Genomic DNA, 21,884 nt, shown 5'->3' with positions numbered 1-21,884 from the left:
GCTAACCACAGAAAGATTGGAAGATGGGGTAGAAGTTGTGGGGGATAGCAATGATGCCTGGTCTTGACTGCTAGCAATGTGACAAATACCATCCGATCTGCGATGGAGCTCATCCTCACCGCTAGTGGAGCCTGAAAACTGTAATGCTTGGCTACATCCCCCACTCAACAGTGGCAGCCCCACTGGCAGCAGCACCGGGACCTTTGGTGGCAGAAAGAGGAAAGGCAGCGCCTTGAGCTTGCTTCTGGGGCCAAGGTCGATGCACAGAGCTCTGTGCTTTGCCTAGGTGTTCCTGCCAGGTTACTGGGCGGTGGCTTTTTAAATGTGAGCTCATGCAACTTGTTCCAGGTTTGTTTGGGTTTTTGCCTCGTTTCAAGTGTTGAGCACACAGTTTGCAGATGAACATAGCGTTGTCATCACTATGGACACTAAAAAATGCCCACATGGGTGAACATTGAACTGGGTCGAAAGGAGCTCTGGAGCTGGTGCTCTTGGTGGCGGTCCCCGGTTGTTGAGGCACACCTGGGGTGACAGCTGCCAACGATGGACGACTATGAGTTGCCTGACTGGTACGTGAAAACTGCACAGTGTTGGCAGCTTTTACTCTTTTCCTCCCTTTCCCCCTTTGAGGGCGCTCTGCAACCTCCTCTTCTTCCTCCTCCTCATCCTGCCTATGAATATCTCCTTGTTCGCCCCATGTCGGATCAGGACATCATTATCATCATCATCATTAGAAGAGACAGTTTCCCTGTATGTGCCGACAGGAAGCAGCTGTCTTTTGGAGCCAGTTTGAAGTGGCTCGTCTGGCTCAGAGTGTTGTGGTGAAAAGTAAGAGGGGGGAAAGCCTATGAACTGACTCTTTTCGTCAGATGACTCAAACAACTCTGCGTCTTCAAGGAATGCTTCCAGCTCCGCCTCTCCTACCCCTCGGTGGGACTCCTCTACGTACATACGTACACATGAACATTCTGCTCTAAACAAAGACTTTCCAGCCAAGGAGGAAGAAGTAAGAGGAACAGGTGTATCATGGACTATAGTTTGGGACCCCTGTGAGGCCTGTGTCAGGGACTGGGAGGAAAAGGGGGTGCAATCATTCGACCCAGGCTGGATCATGTACTCTACTACCTGTTTAAGGTGCGGTAATAATGGACGCACACCACCACCAGCAGCGCTAAAATGTCCAAGGTCTGGCTTGCTTCTTGTTCTCGGTTCTGCAGTTAAACCTACCCATACTGCTTTCCTTGCCACCCTTCCTCTTTGGCTAGACATAGTTGAAATGTTTGTGTTGCTTCACACCCTGCAAAATACTTTGGAGCTAATATGATTCACTAAGTGTAAATTTTTACAGTAAGCGGAATAAAGGGGGAATTTACTAAAAAAATGCCAGTGCCCTGTGTGTGTTGTATGCGGCACTTTCCTTCAGCGGTGACGCTTGTAATATGCAGCACAGTATAGAAATGTGACGTCTGTCACTGCGTCTGTCTGACTGTCTCTCGGTACAGGTGTGATGGTGTTCACGCCTTCTGGGTACACTGGCTCTGGCTTCCTGTATGTAACACACTGACTGACTATCCATCTATGTGACTAACAGTGAAACACTCTACCTTTCTGAGTACAGTAGATTACAGGACTGAAGCAATACAGTACAATCCAACTATCTGTCTGACTGATAGTGACACAGTCTAACTATCTAACTACAGGGCTTTTATTTTACTTTGACAATGACTGCCTGTGTGGCATGTGGTGACTGACAGCCAATCAGCTGCCTGCCACCACAAAGATGGAGGAGAGAATCTCTGCTCTTATTGGAGGGCCCTAGGCATTATGGGGGAGGTCCCTAGGCACTGTGGGAGGGTCAAATTTGCGCCTTCGAACCATGTGTTTTTCAAGTCGGGTCTACCTGAATTCAAAGAGCCATATTTGGGTCGAATATAAGGACGACCCGAATTCGAACACCAACACTAGCTATCATTGTCTAGCTCTGGCGTCATTACCTGTCAATGGCAAATATAGTAATACTAAATTGAACCTAATATAAACCAAGGTACCTACATTATCCTAAAAACGTAAAAAGACAAAAAAAAATACCTTAAGTATATACCTAGGACAAAAAATGTGGTTATCACTGCTAACATTCAAAATAGTGTACAGATGTCAGGGGTGGGTCCTAGATGACAGATACATGCCCCTGCTTTTGGTCGTGGTCCCTCTGAAAAGAGGTTATTTACTGCAGGAGTCCGGGAAGTTTGGTTTGGTCGCCTACATTTGCCATTTTGTTAAATTGGTACAGGGCCCGAACTCTGGGATAGGGGGGAAGGATCTGGGTTGGTCTTATTTTCCCACTGGGTGTGTCTGAGAATAAGAAGTGAAACTGAAGAGAGAACAACTGGGCAGCTCCATGTTTTTTGGAAGTAAAGACTTAAACCTAAAACATTTATTCAAAAAGGAAATAAAATTATATGGACTTCGTCTGTGTATAATAACTCCCCAACATCTTTTATAGGTCCATTTATTTTGTACTTTTGAGTTGGTTATAATGGGTCATTTGCTCTTTGTGACACTGTGTCCCCCTATACAGTGCTACAGACAGCTTTGACTGCTCTGAGCTGCCAACTAGAGACAAATGCAGTTTCAGGACATGCTACTACATATCAACCAACATATAAACCAAATTTTTTTTTTTTTTATCCAATGGCATTTTGAGGGCCATAAATTTTGTTTTTTACTTGTGTTTGTATGTTTGGTATCTTAAAAGACATCAGTGACAAAACAATATACAATGTATGTTGTTTTTTATTTTACATTTTATTGTATATGATAAGGAAAACAAACTCTACTCAGTGAAAGTTTTGAAAGTTATTTAGAATGTTACAAAGGGATAGAGTATAGAAAAGAAAAGCAAAAAAACAACATGTGTGGAGACCCTTATTGCCGTTTGTATATGATCTAACTTGATAGCCATTTTATTTTCTTTATCAATATAATTAATACCTCACCACTTTTCTATATTTAAAACAGTTTATTAATATTAAGAAAATCATTTAAACAAATAAAGTGAGGGAGTTTTTCTTTTTTGCATCTTAAGGTTGGGGTATAGTAGTGCAAGAAAATTGTGAAAGTAGTACTAAAATCCCAATTAGCCAGTTTCCTGTCATTGTTCTCCATATTTCTGGAGAACAATGTTTTTGTACACAGCTTTTTCTAATTGGGAACCTTTCAGCTAGTACCCTGATTTGGTGGGCAATTGCATTTGTTTTAATGCCTTAACTGTCTAGTACTGTGGCCCAGTCCCACTGTGTCCTATGTTTTGTAAAGTGTGTAATCACTTATAGAAGTGTAATAAGTAAGCTAACGTTAGCAAACTTTTAGTGAGCGCCAGACTGCCCAGAATCGCTAACTCTTCTCTCTACAGAAAACCCAGACTGGGTGGCTGTCTAACAGCCAGCCAGATGGCAACTGCAAAAGTGCAGAACACTCCACCTGATGAAAAGGGTCCTGGGGAGAACACGGTATTCTTGTTTGCTGTGAGGAACATACAAATACCTGATATGCCATGGTGGTTAGTGTACTTTTAATAAACAAAGCTTTCAAATAGAACTGTAGGCAAACAAGTAAAAACAAAGAGTACATACATGATTGCTCTTTTATCTGAATTGTTTTTGGTCAATCCTCTGCTAAGCTTTACCCACCTTTGCCAATTGCCAGTTCAGCCTTGCACTAAAGGGGATGTCGGGACCTTCAAGGATTTATTAGTTATTAATCAGGTATTGGAGTGCTACATGAATATGTTTATTTTATATTGTCTGCTGTACTAAACTTGTGTTAAACCTGTTCCAAAGACACTAGTTCTACATTTGTTATAGAAAAATCTGAAAAAACAATCAACAAACGCAATTAGTAGCAAAGAGCTCAAGGTAATGTGCATTTTTTCCTAATGGCAAATTAAACACACCTTCCCAGCACTTTGCAGCGCATGTAAACAACTTTATATTTTTGTGCTTTGCACCTTTTTTAAAAGAGCAGTAGTCAAGTTTTCCTATGAGTTGTGCTTCATTGAACAGCCCATTAAAATGAATGTGCTGCCCTAATGCATTGTTTGCCAACCAACACTCATCTTGAAAAACAATATAAGTGATTCTATACTATATCATATTGAAATGTTTTATATGAACCCTTCATTACGTCAAAATGTCCAGAATATGGTTTTATATTAGGTAAGTACATGGGGAAAAAAACAAAAAAAGCATATATACTATTTTAATTAACCGTACTTCCTGATTTCATGGTAAGGGACATAGTAAAATCACATACCTATTACTTAAATCTATCATTTTGAATGAAAGACAAGGTCTTGCATTCAATGTAAAAGTGTTTAAATTGTTCAAATCGAGGTGTTGTGGTTCTCTAAAATTTTAAACAGGTTTTTTATTGTTAAAATGTTAATTCCTGTACATTAAAGGTCAATTTATCCCTCAATTTTTTAATATACATAAACAATGTGAACTGTAGTGTGTGCGTGTGTTTAACTTTCATTCTTTTAAGGGCATTTTTTACTCTCACATACAACCTGTTGTATAATGTTTCGCTGTGTTTCTATGTAAGGTGTTATTTTCACCTAAGGTAAGCCAACAAGACATTTAGCAATGCAGTCCAATGATGTGAATAGACCCTAATTTGTACTTTCGCTAATTTAAACCATTGCCTTTTCATCACCTTCCGATTCTGTAAACTCTGCTGCATATTTCCTGTTCTGCACAACCTAATTCTTTACACTGTGCTGTTTGTCTCCTATTGTTCACTGATTGATTACGTTTCACTGTTCATTCCTCCACACTGCCCATATTTGTTTGCTGTGTCCCATACTTGTCCCCTATTCCAGATTGACTCATGTATGTTGTGCTTTTCATTACCTATCCCACAACATTCTGTACACTGTACTGTTTATTCTCTTATCCACACCACCTCTTACATACAATGTGTTGTGCATTTCATATTTCACACCACCCAGTTATATACTCTGCACTGTACATTTCCCTTAACTGTCCCATTCTGTACACTATGGTGTGTGTTCTGTATTACATTTTCCTCTTGTACACTGTGCTGTACATTTCCTATCTCCTGCCAACTTAATTATTTCTGCTGCACTATACACTTCCTATTCTACACCACTCTATTTTGTTCACTATTCTGTACCCTATTTTACACTGACCCAGACTATTAACTGTAATATCATTCAGGATTCCACACTGCCTTATGTACGCTATACTGTACATTCTGTATTCAACGCTACTTCTTTCTTACCTTGTGCTGTACATTCCAAACAACTTCATTCTTTACCTCACTTCTTCACACCACCCAGTTCTGTACATCAGGCTGTACATAACCTTTTCTACGTTCCACTTTCTGTGCACCTTACAGTTTTTTTCCTATATTATCCCACCCCATTTGTTTTTTTCTCTATTCCACACCACTTAATTCTGTAAACTGTACTATACACTCTCTATCCCACTTTGTTCCATTCTGTATCCTTCACTGCACATTTCTTCTAACACATTTCCCCATTGTGTTTGCTGTTCTTTACATTCCTTACACCAACCTGTTCCATATGATGTGTTGTGCCCATCATCCACAAGTAGGTTGGGCCTTCTGCAAAAGGGCCAGTTGGTTATGTTTGCCCCCAGGCTAAAGTTTTCTTTCACTTTGATTCTTCTTTAAATCCTCCCTTTAATTTAGGTATGTTATTATATAACATATATAACATATTTTTTAACCTTACAGAGGAAGAGTTTCGAACTCTGTACCTGAATCCTTTACTCTCCAGCAGCCAAAAACGTTGGATCATGAAAAAGGCTGTGGCCCCAAAAGACTTTCCTCCTACTCAGTGGGACTGGAGAGATCATGGTGCTGTAACTGAGGTCAAGAACCAGGTAATAGGCTGGAATAAATGATTATTAGCCAAAAAAGAAAAGCATTTATGTCTCTATCTTCTGTTACAACATCCATCAATACCTTGTAATGTAGGCATGTATTGAATCATTAGCCATAAATAATTTTCTGTATGGTTAATATACCCAATAATATTTTTCTTACATTTGCTTAAATAGCAAACATTCATGCAAAAATACTTTGAATACCTATAGACACATCTATTCAAAGTATTTTTGTATGCAGAATGGATATGTGTAAAAAAATATTAGTTATACTATTCATGGAGAAAAATTATATTTGACCAATATTACAATACCAACATTTTTCGATTCGGTTTTAGGGAGTAGTCAGTAAAGCAGAGAACACGTGTATATAAGAAAAAGTGTATATAAAATAATATGGTACACAGACACAGACATGCATAAACAATGTTAAATCACATAATTCCACGTTATAATATAAATGTTCATACATTCCTATTATCTGGGCACATTTTAAGTGAGATGGTCTATTTTAACATAAACATAATGGGTAACCTTGTTTTCAAACACCATATGTTTTTTTATGCTTTTCTATCTTTGGTCTGTATCTTTGTATAACGGTCTAGTTGCCTCTCTCTCCTCTAGTTACCTGCCCCCTCATGCTTCTTGTTGGAAACCCTTCATGGACCCATAACTTCCATGCAAGTACCACCCCCCCCCCCCTTCCTCAAAGCATTTTGCAGTCTTACAGCTTACACTGAAACTTATAGGCCATACACAACAAATAATTTATGGAGCAATAATTAATACTGTTTGGGAATACCAAATGTTGAGTATTTTGTAATTAATCAAGGATAATCCTTTGAACTCCTGGTCATCTATTTTTGCACATGGAAATTCACTAATGTTATCTGTTCATTTGAAGGCTTACTATATGCTAAATACGTAAGACAGACACGAGTGGACAGAAATAGATACAGACATGGAGACGGACGGACAGAAATGAAGACAGACGGACAGAAATGGAGACAGATGGGCAGAAACGGAGACGGACAAAATGGTGACAAAAATGGAGACGGACGGGCAGATATGGAGACAGACATGCAGACGGATGGATAGAAATGGAAATGGACGGACACAAACGGAGACAAAAATAGAGACAGACGGACAGAAATGAAGACAGAAAAGGAGATGGAGAGAATAGGAGACACAAATGGAGACAGACATGGAGACGGTTGGACAGAAATGGGGACAGACATCGAGATGGACGGAAAGACATGATGAAAGATACAGAGACAGACATGAAGACGGACAGACAAAAATAGAGACAGACAGACATAGAGACAGACATGGAGACGGATGGACAGAAATTGAGACAGACATGGAGACGGAAGGACAGACATGGAGACGGATAGACAGAAGTGGAGACAGAAATAGAGATGGACAGAAATGGAGGCAGACATGGAGACATACGGACAGAAATGGAGACGGACGGACAGAATTGGAGACAGAAATAGAGACGGGCGTACATAGGGACAGACATTGAGATGATCGATCAGAAATGGAGACAGACATGGAGACGGGTGGACAGAAATGGAGACGGGTGGACAGAAATGGAGACAGACATGGAGACGGGTGGACAGAAATGGAGACAGACATAGGGACGGACGGGCAGACACTGAGACAGGTAGACAGAAATAGATACAGACATGGAGACGGACAGGCTGAAATTGATACAGAAAGAGAGACGGACAGACACAAATGGAGACAGACTTAGAGACGGACAGACAAAAATGAAGACAGAAATGGAGACGGACAGACATGGAGACACACGGACTGAAAAGGAGACAAAAAATGGAAACGAATGGACAGACATGGGGACAGAAATGGACACGGACAGACAGAAATGGAGACAAACATGGAGACGGATGGAAAGACATGAAGACGGATGGACAGAAATGGAGACGGACAGACAGAAATGGAGACGGACAGACAGAAATGGAGACGGACAGACAGAAAAGGAGACAGACATGTAGACGGACAGACATGGAGACAAACACGAAGATGGAAGGACAGATATGGAGACTGACATGGAGACGGATGGACAGACGGAGATGAACGGACAGAAATGGAAACGGACAGGCAGAAACTGATACAGAAATAGAGACGGACTGACACAAATAGAGACAGACTTAGAGACGGTTTGACAGAAACGGGACAGAAATAAAGACAGGCATGGTGACGGACGGATAAAACCAGAAATGGAGACAAATGGACAGACATGGAGACGGGCAGACAGAAATGGAGACAAACATGGAGACGGATAGACAGAAATGGAGACAGACAAACAGAAAAGGAGACAGATATGGAGACCGACATGGAGACGGATGGACAGAAATGGCGACAGACATGTAGACGAAAGGAAAGAAATGGAGACAGACATGGAGATCAACAGATAGAAATGGAGACAGACATGGAGACGGGCAGACAGAAATAAAGACAGACATGGAAACAGATGGACAGAAATGGAGACGGACAGGCAGAAATTGATACAGATAGAGAGACGGACAGACATGAGATGGAGAGGGAAATGTAGAAAAAAAGGACAGAAATTAAGACAGACATGGAGACAGACGGACAGAAATAGAGACAGACATGGAGACGAACGGACAGAAATGGAAACAAACATAGAGATGGGCGGACAGAAATGGAGACAGACGGACAGCTATGGAGACAGACATGGAGACGGATGGACAGAAATAGAGACACAAATAGAGACAAATTAAAAGAAATACAGACAGAAATAGGGACAGAAATGGAGATGGACATGTAGATGAAAGGACAGAAATTAAGGCAGACATGGAGACGAACGGAAAGAAATGGAAACAGACATGGAGAGGGAGGGACGGAAATGGATACTGTTATGGAGACAGATGGACAGAAATGGAGATAGACGGACAGACATGGAGACAAACACGAAGATGGACGGACAGAAATGGAGACAGACATGAAGACAGATGGACAGACAGGGAGATGCAAGGGCAGAAATGGAGACGGACGGGCAGAAATGGAGACAGATATGGAGACCGACATGAAGACAGATGAACAGAAATGGAGACAGACGGACAGACATGGAGTCGAACTGAAAGAAATAGAGACAGAAATGGAGACAGACATGGAGACAGACGGACAGAAATGGAGATGGACATGTAGACAAAAGGACAGAAATTGAGACAGACATATAAACAGACATGGAGACGGATGGACAGAAATGGAGACAGACATGGAGATGGACGGACAGAAATGGAGACAAAAATGGAGACAAACAGAAAGAAATGGAGACAGATGGACAGATACCGAGACAGACATGGAGACCGACATGGAGACGAATGGACAGAAATGGACGACAGAAGGACGGACAGAATTGGAGACGGACAAACAGAAATGGAGACAGATATGGAGACGGACATGGGGACGGATGAACCGAAATGGAGACAGACGGACAGACATGGAGACTAACATGGAGACAGATGGACAGACATGGAGAAGGACGGACAGAATTGGAGACGGACAAACAGAAATGGAGACAGATATGGAGACCGACATTGAGACGGATGGAGAGAAATGGAGGCAGAGAGACAGACAGATATGGAGACTAACATAATGACGGATGGACAGACATTGAGACGGACGGACAAGAAACGGAGACGGACAAACAGAAATGGAGATAGACGGACAGACATGGTGACAAACATGGAGACGGATGGACAGACAGGGAGACGGACGGACAGAAATGGAGACGGATGGGCAGAAATGGAGAGGGACGGGCAGAAATTGAGACAGATATGGAGACTGACATGGAGACGGATGGACAGACATGGAGACAGATTGACAGACAGGGTGATGGACGGACAGAAATGGAGACAAAAATGGAGATGAACTGAAAGAAATAGAGACATAAATGGAGACAGACATGAAGATGGACGGACAGAAATGGAGATGGACATGTAGACGAAAGGACAGAAATTAAGACAGACATGGAGACGGACGGACAGAAATGGAAACAGACATGGAGACGGACGGACGGACATAACTGGAGACAGACAAACTGAAATGGAGACAGAGATGGAGACCGACATTGAGACGGATGGACAGAAATGGAGACAGACTGACAGACATGGAGACTAACATGGAGACGGATGGACAGACAGGGAGACGGACGGACTGAAATGGAGATGGATAAACAGACGGGCCGACATAAATGGAGATGGACAGTCAGAAATGGAGACAAATGGAGGCGGACTGATAGAAATGGAGACAAAAATAGAGACGGACAGACAAAAATGGAGACGGACAGACAGAAATCGGACAGAAATGGAGACGGACGGACAGAAATGGAGATGGACAGTCAGAAATAGAGACAAATGGAGACGGTCTGATAGAAATGGAGACAAAAAAAGGGACGGACAGACAGAAATGGAGACGTACGGACAGAAATGGAGACTGATGAGCAGAAATGTAGACAGCGGATAGAAATGGAGACGGTGGGACAGAAATGGAGACAGAAAGAAAAAGAGACAGAAACAGTGAGGGACGGACAGAAATGGAGACAAAAATGGAGACGAATGGAAAGAAATAGAGACAGACGGAAAGAAATGGAGACAGGCATGGAGGCGGACGGACAGAAATGGAGACAGAAAAGGGAGATGGACAGGCAGAAATGGAGACAGAAATGGAGTCGGACAGGCAGAAATGGAGACAGAAATAGAGACGGACAGACACAAATGGAGACAGAATTAGAGACAGGCTGACAGAAATGGTACATATACAGAGACGGACAGTCAGAAATGGAGACAAAAATAGAGGCGGACAGACAGAAATGGAGAAGGACGGGCAGAAATAGAGACAGACATGAGACGGACGGACAGAAATGAAGACAGACATGGAGATGGATGGACAGAAATGGAAACAACAGACAGAAATGGAGACGGACAAACAGAAATGGGGACAGACAAACAGAAATGGGGACAGATAAACAGAAATGGAGATGGACGGACAGGAATGGAGACGGACGGGCAGAAATGGAGACAGACAAGGAGACGGACATGTAGACGAAAGGACAGAAATTGAGACAGACATGGAGACGGACGGACAGAAATGAAGACAGACATAAAGACGGACGGACAGAAATGAAGACAGACATGGAGACGGACGGACAGAAATGAAGACAGACATAAAGACGGACGGACAGAAATGAAGACAGACATGGAGACGGACGGACAGAATTGGAAACGGACATGGAGACGGACAAACAGAATTGGAAACAGACATGGAGACGGACGGACAAAAATGGAGACGGACTTACAGAAATGGAAACAGAGAGACAGAAATGCAGACAGACGGACAGAAATGCAGACAGACATGGAGACGGGCAAACAGAAATTGAGACAGACATGGAGACAAACAGACAGACATGGAGACAGACGGACAGGCAGAAATGGAGATAGACGGGCAGAAATAGAGACAGAAATGGAGACGGATGCGCAGAAATGGAGACGGACAGACACAAATAGAGACAGATTTAGAGACAGACTGACAGAAATGGGACAAAAATGGAGATGGACGGACACAAATAGAGAGAAATGGAGACGGACTGATAGAAATGGAGACAAAAGGAGACGGGCGGACAGAAATGGAGACAAACAGAAATGGAGAAGGACAGATAGAAGTGGAGACGGACAGACAGACATGGAGACGGACAGGCTGAAATGGAGACAGACATGGAGATGGACGGACAAAAAGGGAGACAGACATGGAGATGGACAGAAATGGTGACGGAGAGAGGGACAGAAACGGAGATGGACGGACAGCATTGGAGACAGACAGGCAGAAATGGAGACGGACAGGCAGAAATGGAGACAGAAATGTAGACGGACGGACAGACAGATATGGAGACAGGCAGACAGAAATGGAGACAGGCAGACAGAAATGGAGACAGACAATTATAGGAAGCACAACCTCTACATGAAAATTGAGTGTTGACGAAATTCAGGCACTGGAATTAGAAATAGAGACAGACAGACAGACAATTACATTATAAGAAGCAGAACCTCCTAATGAAAATTCTGAGTGTTGACAAAATTCAGGAACTGAAATTAGAAATGGAGATTTGAATTTGAAGGTACTTTCTGAAAGTTCCAATAAATGAGCGCATCTAGCAAGATATGTGTCTGACAATTCTTTAGATAGTATTAAATCTTAAAGAAAAATTGACAGAAGTATTTATTGTAATGACTCAAAGCAAGAAGTAGCCTTTTGTTCTCTTGATAATTGGAAAGTCTTCTATAGCCTGGTGCTATTTGTCCCCACACTGTCAAATAGCATTTGATGCATTTATATGCCAATGTTGACGCTTTGCAAATAGTAGACCCTGCCCATTGATTCTTCATTTAGTCTTTCAAGACAAAGGTAAAAAGCTTGAGTCTTGCTTCTGGATTTGCCTGGGCAGGGGTACCTTCAGAAGAAATTTAATAACTTCTGAAAAGATGTCACAAATTTTAGTTTTGCAAATTTTAGGAGTGATGACTGGGTGCTCCTTCCTCCCTCCTGGGCCCTTTTCTATTGAACCCACTTTCACTCAAAAGAGCAACAGACAATGGGCCTGATTTATTAAAGCTCTCCAAGGCTGGAGAGAATACACTTTAAACTGTGAAACTGAGTTTTCTCTTTAAATATATTTTTGGTTACATTAATCTTTAATATGTTACATGTTTTCTACTTTTGCTGAAAACATTTGGTAATATTGGAGTATCAGCTGCCTGACATTTGATCATTTTCATTTTTATTGCAAGTGCAAATTTCTTGGAAATCTCCATCCTTTTCTTCCATAATGCTCAATCTTACTATCTGTTTTTTTATCTATTGTGCAGGGTATGTGTGGCTCCTGTTGGGCTTTCTCTGTGATTGGGAACATTGAAGGACAGTGGTTCTTGAAGAAAGGCACACTTGTTTCCTTGTCTGAGCAAGGTATTGTGGTTATAAAGATTATTTTTCAATAATCATATCACTGCTGTATAGAGGACAGACCTGTATTAAAAAACGTAGACACAAAGTTGTGTTTTTATAAACCTTCAGATTTTCCCCAGGGTACCCCATGAAGCCCTGTCATTTAAAATATTCTATTATGCAAATATCATCTTTGGTCAGGAACTCAGCTTCTTCTCAATTCTACTGTCTTGTCTATCTCCTTGATAAGGAGGTGTTGAGGCCTTCTGAGCTAGTAGTGGTCCTGGTTCTCTCTGGAAATAAACTTAAGCTGCATGCAGGCAACTAGGATTCATACTCCAGTTTATGTTTCTTGAAGTTACAACAGAATCTGATTTGTTAAAGCTCTCTAGGATTGGAGAAAATACAGGTAATCCTTGGGCTACATATAAGATAGGGACTGTAGGTTTGTTCCTATGTTGAATTTGTATGTAAGTTGGAACAGGTACATTATTTCAATAAATGCAATTAGGACAGGTGTTTGTCTCAACATAATATTAGGCAGCATGGTGTCAGTTACTGTATAAAATCCTCACTGTGAAATAATCACAAACAAAGCAAAAAAACAAACTTTATGAAGCCTAGACATTTATTAACAAATCAACAACAAAAACAAAAAAGGAAACAACTTTAGATTTTGTTTTGGTAAATAAAGAGTTACAAGAGGTTGCAGAAGAGATCACCCACAACCTCAGCTGTGTTTAGCAAAAGATTTATTCTGCAGGTCATGCAAACCAACCCCCCCCCCCCATCAAGCCTCCATCCTACACACAAGCTAGCAGGGAAGCCCCGTTCGTATCTGTATGATAAGAGTCATCTGTATGTCGAATGTCCTTAACTCAGGGAATACCTGTAGACTATTCTGGAGGAACCTGGGTGATCCAGGAAACCTGTACTAGATTTCCTAAATAATTTACTATTATTTGGCTAATGCTTTCAATCCTGGACCAGATTAATTTCACGTTTGTTGAATCACTCGGGTTCTATCATAGTAGTCTATATTCCTCAGTCTTGGAGAACATTGATAAATCAGGCCCAATGTATTGTCATATTGTATTTTTGTTAATAAAGCAACACAGTTCAAAAACAGTGAAAACAATATAAAATAACTATTCCTAAACACATGTCCTAAATTTGTTACTAAGTATATGCAGAAATGGACATTTTCCAACAAGTCTTATAATATTCCATCCTTTCTTCTATAGACATCTGCCTAATTGTCATATGTAGCATACATAAATATTAACATGGGTTGAAAATGTATCTGACTATTGGTTGTCTAATGGACAAGAAGGAATGAACAAGTGGCACTAATAATCCTATAACATTACATAATTACAAGTGAGGTTAAGTTAGTAAGTAAGGTTGAAAAAAAGATATAAAAAAAGATAAAAGAAGTCCCATCAAGTTTAACCACTAGAGAAATAACACATATCCCAAATAAAAAACCTAAGAGAGATTAAATGTATTTTCCTCCAGACGCAAATAGTGCCCCTTGTCCTTTGTAGAGACCTTAAAGTGAATATGTGAGAAGTAAGTTCTCTATATGGACTATTTATATAGGCTGATCATATCCCCAAGCCTCTTCTCAAGGGAGAAAAGATTGAGTTCAGCTAATCCTCAGACTTTTACCTGCTGCACTTTCCTATGCACCTGCACTTTACACACCCCTAGACCTGGCAACAGAATAGGTGGTGGTGTGGGTCTCTCCCCTAACTGTACATACAGTTGTTGTAAATGCAGCTTCTGCTTTTGGGGATCATTTAACCATTACCGATTCCTTCCCTTTTGCCAAATTTGTCAAGGGAACAGCCTGGGATGCAAAGTGAGGAATAAAGCACCATTAATAGCCGTCGATCCCCAAGAAAGCTCAAAACTGCTTTTTATTAATTGGGTGTGGCCAATTCTGGATGGCCTCTACTTTCTTTTCCTGAGGCTTTTTTTATTCTTCTTCCAGTGGTGTACCCCAGATATGTGGCTTCTTCCAGCCCAATTGCGCACTTTTTAGGGTTTGCAACAAACCGGGCTTTCCTTAGCTCGTTTAGCACTGCCTGAACCTTTACTAAATGTGAGGCCTAATGTGCACTATGAATAATTAAGTCATCCATGTAGGCCACAGCATATTTTTGATGGGGTCAGAGTACTTTATCCATCACCCGCTGGAACGTAGCTAGAGCATTATGTAGTCCAAAGGGCATATTTCGATACTGGAATGCTCTGTCAGGGGTCACAAAAGCATTTTTTCCTTAGCTGACTCAGGGGGATCGGCCAATATCCTTTGGTAAGATCTAAGGTGGTTATGTATCTAGCATTCCCCAATCGATCAATTAACTTGTCTATCTGGGGCATAGGATAGGTGTCAAACTTTTTGATCTGATTCAGCTTATAGTAATCGTTGCAGAATCTCCAGCTCCCATCTAGTTTAGGAACTAACACAATTGGGCTTGACCATTCGCTATTGGACTCCTCTATAACCCCAAATTCAAGCATTTTTTTAACTTCCTGAAGTATTACCTCTCGTCTATCTTCAGGAATTCGATAGGGTTTTAATCTTACCCTTTCACCTGGAGGGGTGATAATATCATGTTTAGCCATGGATGTTCTTCCAGGCAAGTTGGAGAACATATCCCTATTTTGTAGCACAAAATCTCTCGATTCCTGTTGTTGAGTCTTTGACAAGGTGTCTTGTATGCAGGATTCTGGGATTACAGAGTTAGACCGAGCAGGTAGCTCCGTGGTCCTCACCGTTAATGCCTTCCTTTCTTTCCATGGTTTCAACAAATTTACATGATAAATTTGCAATGGTTTCTGCCTACCAGGTTGGCTAATCTTATAATTTGCGTCACTCAGTTTTTCCATTACCTCATAGAGGCCCTGCCATTTGGCTAGGAATTTACTTTCCACCGTGGGAACTAGTACCAAAACTCTATCCCCAGGGACAAAAGTACGGATATGGGCACCCCGTTTATAAATTCTCTGCTGCGCCAACTGCGCTTGGACCAGATGCTCTTTAACCAAGGGCATTACCTGCGCAAATCTGTCCTGCATTTGCGCTACATGCTGGATGACACTTCTATGAGGGGAACTTTCACTTTTCCATGTTTCCTTAGCAATATCTAACAGTCTCCTGGGGTGCCTCCCATATAATAATTGAAAGGGAGAGAATCCGGTTAAGAATTGGGGTATCTCCCGGGTAGCAAACATCAAATAGGGGAGTGGACAGTCCCAATTTTTCCCGTCTTTATCTACTACCTTCCGCAGCATCTGTTTTAAAGTTTTGTTAAAACATTCTACTAAGCCGTCTGTTTGAGGGTGATACACCGATGTATGTAGCTGCGTCACCTTTAGGAGTTTACAAAACTCTTTAGTTACCCGGGAAATAAACAGGGTTCCTTGATCCGTAAGTACCTCTTTGGCCACTCCCACTGGGCTGAAAATTTGGAACAGCTCCTGGGTTATAGTTTTAGCAGAGGTATTTCGGAGAGGAATTGCCTCAGGATACCGAGTAGCATAGTCCATCATGACTAGGATATATGGATGGCCCCTAGCTGACTTTAGCAATGGGCCAACTATATTCATGGCAATCCTTTCAAACAGGACCTCAATGATGGGAGGGGAACCAAAGGGCTATGAAAATGTGGCATTGGGGCAAACAACTGACATACAGGACAGGAAACACAGTATATCTCCACCTCCTTGGCGACCCCTGGCCAATAAAACTTCTGGACTATTCGCTCTCTGTAGGTCCGTTTCAATAATAAAGTATGGGAATGCAACCCTCTCGTCTGGTTGCGCTAGGTTCCCATCAATTTTTACGGCATTCTCCGGGGCTTTAAACAGTGTGGGGTCTTTCAATTGCTCTGTAACAAAGTTCTCTCTATCTATCTGTAAGTCAGGGAAGTCCAGGGTTTGCTGGCTTTCCCCCAAAGTTGCTGGTTCTTACCTAGGATTAACTGTTTCCCCTGCTAGCACAGACAAAGGAAACCCTGGAGTGCCCCCACAATCATCAGAGGACTACTCAGTAGCCTGATGCTCTGAGGATACCAGCACTGCATGGGGTGGGTGATCCCAGAGCTCCTGGAATTTGTGAAAATCCCTCCTAATGATAGCATCATATGGTAAGTGGGGAACCAACCCCACCTGATGACAGTTTACCTAGCGAGGTTTCAAAAGACAGTGATGTCACCGGATATTTCCTAGTATGCCCGTGTACACGTTACCCCCACTGTTTTAGGACAGGAGATCTCTGTAACCACTAGCTCAGCTTTCACCAGTGTTACCACACTACCTGAATCTAACAGCCCCACAACTGGTTTGGTATTCATAAACATTTTAAACCAATATTTTTCATCGCCACCCAGAAAGTCACATGTGCATTGGTTTATCCACCACAGGGCAATTTGCAGCAATATGTCCTTCTTCCCAGCAGCGATAACAAATAACATGTTTGGCTCCTTCCTGGGGGGCTAGCGTTCCCAGTCTCCCCCGCCATACATTGACTGGAGTCTGTCTATTACCCTTAGCTCCCCTTTTCTCACTCTCTCCACCCCCATCCCTTGGTTCACTCTTACCCACAGCTGGGGATGTTATGGTCTTGGGGTGGAAAGTTTGTGAGTACTGAAGGGAGGTGTTTAATTCTCGGCAGCCAAGTACCTTTTCACTAGGTCCACCAGCTTATCGGCTGTCCACGGGTCTCCATGGCTCACCCACTTTTGTATGGAAACAGGGAGGGACCTTAGGAACTGGTCTAAAACTACCTGTTCCAGAATTTCTGGTTGTAGCCGCTTCCTTGTTAGATGTATCAGGTCATACATCTGGGATCTGGGAGGTTTTCCTGCTCGATAGGACCAGTTATACACCCGTTGGGCCCAGACAGCCAGGGTGACACCCAGCCGTGCCAGTATTTCTGCCCTAATGTAGACATAGTTGCTTGCTTCCGACGGCTCTAGGTCATATTAGGCTTTTTGGCACTCTCCAGATAATAGCGGGGCTTCTCTGCTATTCTTTCTAATGTGGTCAAAAACACCTCAGGATCCACAGTCATCTTTTTCAACAACTGGCTTACCTGGAAAACTGGCGAACTCCCAGCACCACTCTTGGCGTCAGCCTGCTCTCATAAAGATATCTGCTGTTTTAGGGCATCTAATTGTTGTTGGTAGCTCTGTGCTTGTATTTCCAACAATTCCTTGTGGCAGGCCTCCGTTTTTTCCAGACCTAGCAGCAATTGTTGGTTAATATGCTTTTGCTCCACATTGGCCTGCTGCTGGTTGGCATTGGCCAAAACAAGCTGTTTTAGTATCTCCTCCATGCTGGCCTTCCAAACACCCACTTATAAAGCTGCCTGCATCCTCTACCATATGTGAGATCACCCATAGCAAAGGGGGGGGGGGGGTGTTTCTCTCATGTAAAAGAACACTCAAACCACATCTTTTCAAACTTGCCTACCCGTCTTCTTTGGTCTCCTAAAACCCTCACTACTTTCCACCACTCTATATCTCCCCTCCTATTGTGTGATACTTCCCCCACCTCCTAGATTGTGACTGGTCACTGACAGTGATTCCTCCTGTGTCACTGTCTGTATTTGTCTGTCATTTGCAACTTCTAACTATTGTACAGCACTGCGTAATATGTTGGTGCTATATAAATCATAATAAAGATCAGGATGTCATCTAGCCCTCTAGGTAAACAACCATGAAAACATCAAAGAAATCTCTGAATATGTTCTTTACAAAATGTTGGAAGGTAGCGGGAACATTTCAAAGTCCAAAAGGCATCACCACATATTCAAAATGGCCAAAACAGGTACGAAACACCATCTTTCATTCGTCTCCCTCTCGAATACTTTCTAGGTTGTACCCAAACCCAACTAACCTAAATACCCTGATTTTAGCCACTGTAGCCGAGTTCTAGAATCAATGGTGGAGGATAACTATTCCTAATTGTAGTACGATTGAGGTCTCTGTAATCAGTGCAGGGCTGCAGAGAATGGTCCTTCTTTTCAACAAAGATTAGACTCTGAGGTACAGAGGTAGCACATTGTGGGGGAGCCTGTAGAAGACAAGGTAACTCCACCTTTTCCATCTGCCGCTCACAGAGCCACTGGTCAAGTTAAGTAACTTGGTGCTTCAAGGAGTGTCGAAACTCCGACAGCACATGTCCTTGACATATATTTTTGCAGGCCTACAACCCTGGCGGAGGTGGCATTTGTGCCAATTTAGCATTGGCTGCTCAGCAGGGGTCATCGTAAAGCTTTGCTAGTCTTTCAAAAAGAGAACCTACTCCAGACACAAATGGGTCTCAAGTTTCGATAAGCTGGAATGCCCATTATTGTTGTTCTACTTGAAGAAAAGAAATGCCTGTGCCCACCTTAGTACATTTCTCAGCCAAGATTCTGGGCTGCTGGGAGAAAAAAGGAGACACAAGCTACAAAAATTCCCAGAGAAGCATGCAGGCAAGGGTACCTTCGGTTCAGGAGCAGGAAATGTTGGTGGCAGCGTGCTGTGTACGGTGGCTGGAGTGCTAGTCAGAGACTGGATACGATTATCAAGCTGATAATACCCCCTGAACTTCTTGTAGAGAGATTGTAAGTTTACAGAGTCTATCCAATGGTGGTCCATTCCCAGAATTGGCTGGATCTTTCTGTTATGGGTTGCCTTCCTCTGTCAGGCGACACAGGATTACCTGAGGCGTGGAATTTAAGTGATTCCCTGGTCTTCACCAGCATGATCACCAGACTTCTTTGCTGTAAGGAGTTCACCAGGTCGCAGCCCCCTGGCTCTCTCCAACAGGGAGTGACAGGAATGAAATAACTTCATTGTAGGAATGGCTATCCAGCTGGAACACAGCAAGTTAAGTCGAGGTAGTTAAACAGGCAGAGGTCATAACAGGCAGCTGACAAGGCAGAGTTTAGATAAAAACCGAGGTCAAATCCAGAGGATCCAGCCACCTGAGCCTGGAACTGGGGAGGTTTTAAAAGGCCTATCAGCCAACAGCAGGACATATTCTAGAATCACTTTTGGCTGTGCACAGTCTCCGTGCAGGGGATGCTAAGAATTGTAAAATTTCCAAGCTAATGGGATGCAGATGGTGCTACAGGTTGCTGAACAGAGGATCTGCGGGCGAAGTGTTAACAGGTTTTTTAAATAGGGAGCTGGATTGCTGTAGTGTAGTTGGAGAGAGTGGTAGGGTTTACAAGAAGGCAAATTCTGTGTTTGAAGACAAACAAATTTTCTAAGCTTTGTGAAGATGTGTGGGTGGTTAACAGAGAGCCCTAAATTGCTACCCTTAGTTATCGGGAGAGCAGCCCTTCTAGTAGAGGTGGAAAAGGTAATGCTGAAAGGCCTAGACAATTTGGTTTCTGTCTCTGTAAACAACAGGACTGACAGTATAGTTAGTTGCCTGGCATGCCTTACTTGAATATTTTGCTATACTGAGTAAACAAATTACTGGGAGAGGCTGGGCATGACCCAGCTGTCTTGTTCAATGTTGAAACCAATGACCGGATACATGGCAGATGGAGGATCCTTATGAATCAATTTAGAGAACTATGCTGCAAGTTAAAGGAGGGACTTCCAAGTTTCTGTGGAATATTGCCTGTGCCATGCTCAACACCATCCTGGGAATGATTTGCGACAATTCCACACAAACACAACATATCCTAATAGCCAATACGTTAAGGAGGCAAAAATATAAAGCAATCTGGCTTAAGGTAATGTTAAAAAGCCACAAAGAATAGGAAAGGACAGTCCAAAAATTTAAAAATGAAGAATCACAAAGAAATTACAAGGAATATAACAACATTATGTAAAAAGGAAATAAAGTGTGCACAAAGTCAAAACGAAAGACAAGTTGCCAAAAAAGTAACATCCCAAAAATGTATATATTGTTAGCATAAATATCAGGTCTTAGCTTGTAGGGCCTTTTCAACATGGCTCAGGGTTTGTGGTTCTTAAGAAACAGAGAAGGCACATTTTTTTAATCACTCACACATTTCTGCATAAAGAAAATTGTACACAAAGAAAAATGGTGGAGCTCAAGACCAAAGTGGAATAGTATTGTCACAGCCTTAAACAAACCATTTTAGCTTGAAATTCATATGAGTAACAGATGGACAATATTAAGGCTATAAAGCTCTGGGACCAGATTAATAAACTCATGTGTCCTCAAAGACTTGAGCTCTTTCATTTTAAAGTCAATGTTTCAAATTTTTTATGAACTTGGAGACTTTTTTATTCACTGCTATGTTATCAGTAGATTGACATAAGGCCAATGTGGTACCTATCTTATAAAATGGTAGCACAGTTGCAATCCTAGAATCCTCACACAAAACTTCCCTAGATGACTGTTTGCAAAGAACTCCGCAGCCTCCGTGAGAATCTCTTGATGCTTTGCCATAACAAGGCTTAGACTGCTCTATCTAAATGCAGGAGAATGTTCTATGAACATGGCAACAGAAGCAGCGCATGTTAGCCTAGGCTCACCGTGCACAAAAATCTCGCTCATTTATCCTGTTTCCCATGGATGGCAGCGGACATAAACTCTACCACACCAAAGACATAGCAGAATCCTTTCGCCAATATTACGGGAAACTACAATATCTCAGGACCATTTTTCTCATGTAGGACGGGATAGAGAGTGCAATTTATCCATAATTATTTTTCAGAGTGTCAAATGCCCTCTCTCTTTGTGGCCCTGATTCATCAATAAAATCCGCGCTCGCTGGAAGCGTGAACGTACGCGCGACCAGCGAGCGCGGTTTCCTGCGGTCCGGAGTCGAGTGCGCTCGTACACTTGCCTCCTCACTGCCAGCCGGATTCTTGCCTTGATAATAATGAGCAATAGGGGTCGCGAATCTGCCAATTAAGGCGATTAGATTTCAGCTGTGCGATTAAGGAGGATCTGTTAAGCTCAATGGTGAGATCATAGCAATTA

At 42.3% G+C, this 21,884-nt stretch overlaps 1 protein-coding gene across 4 annotated transcripts in view; it reads left to right on the top strand.

Annotated features, from left to right (window-relative positions):
- The window catches only part of CTSF (cathepsin F), a 132,124-nt gene that overhangs the window by 25,165 nt on the left and 85,075 nt on the right, over positions 1 to 21,884 (top strand). For all 4 annotated transcript variants that reach the window (XM_072423078.1, XM_072423077.1, XM_072423079.1 and 1 more), the window contains exons 7-8: positions 5,779 to 5,927; positions 12,839 to 12,935. In XM_072423078.1, coding sequence (XP_072279179.1) covers positions 5,779 to 5,927; positions 12,839 to 12,935 — 246 coding nt within the window. The remainder of the gene's footprint in view (positions 1 to 5,778; positions 5,928 to 12,838; positions 12,936 to 21,884) is intronic.

The sequence above is a fragment of the Pyxicephalus adspersus genome, chromosome 9, assembly GCF_032062135.1.
Source record: "Pyxicephalus adspersus chromosome 9, UCB_Pads_2.0, whole genome shotgun sequence".
Classification (NCBI taxonomy): Eukaryota; Metazoa; Chordata; class Amphibia; order Anura; family Pyxicephalidae; genus Pyxicephalus; species Pyxicephalus adspersus.
Note: the sequence above shows the minus strand (reverse complement) of the source record. Positions and strands in the feature narration are given on the sequence as shown.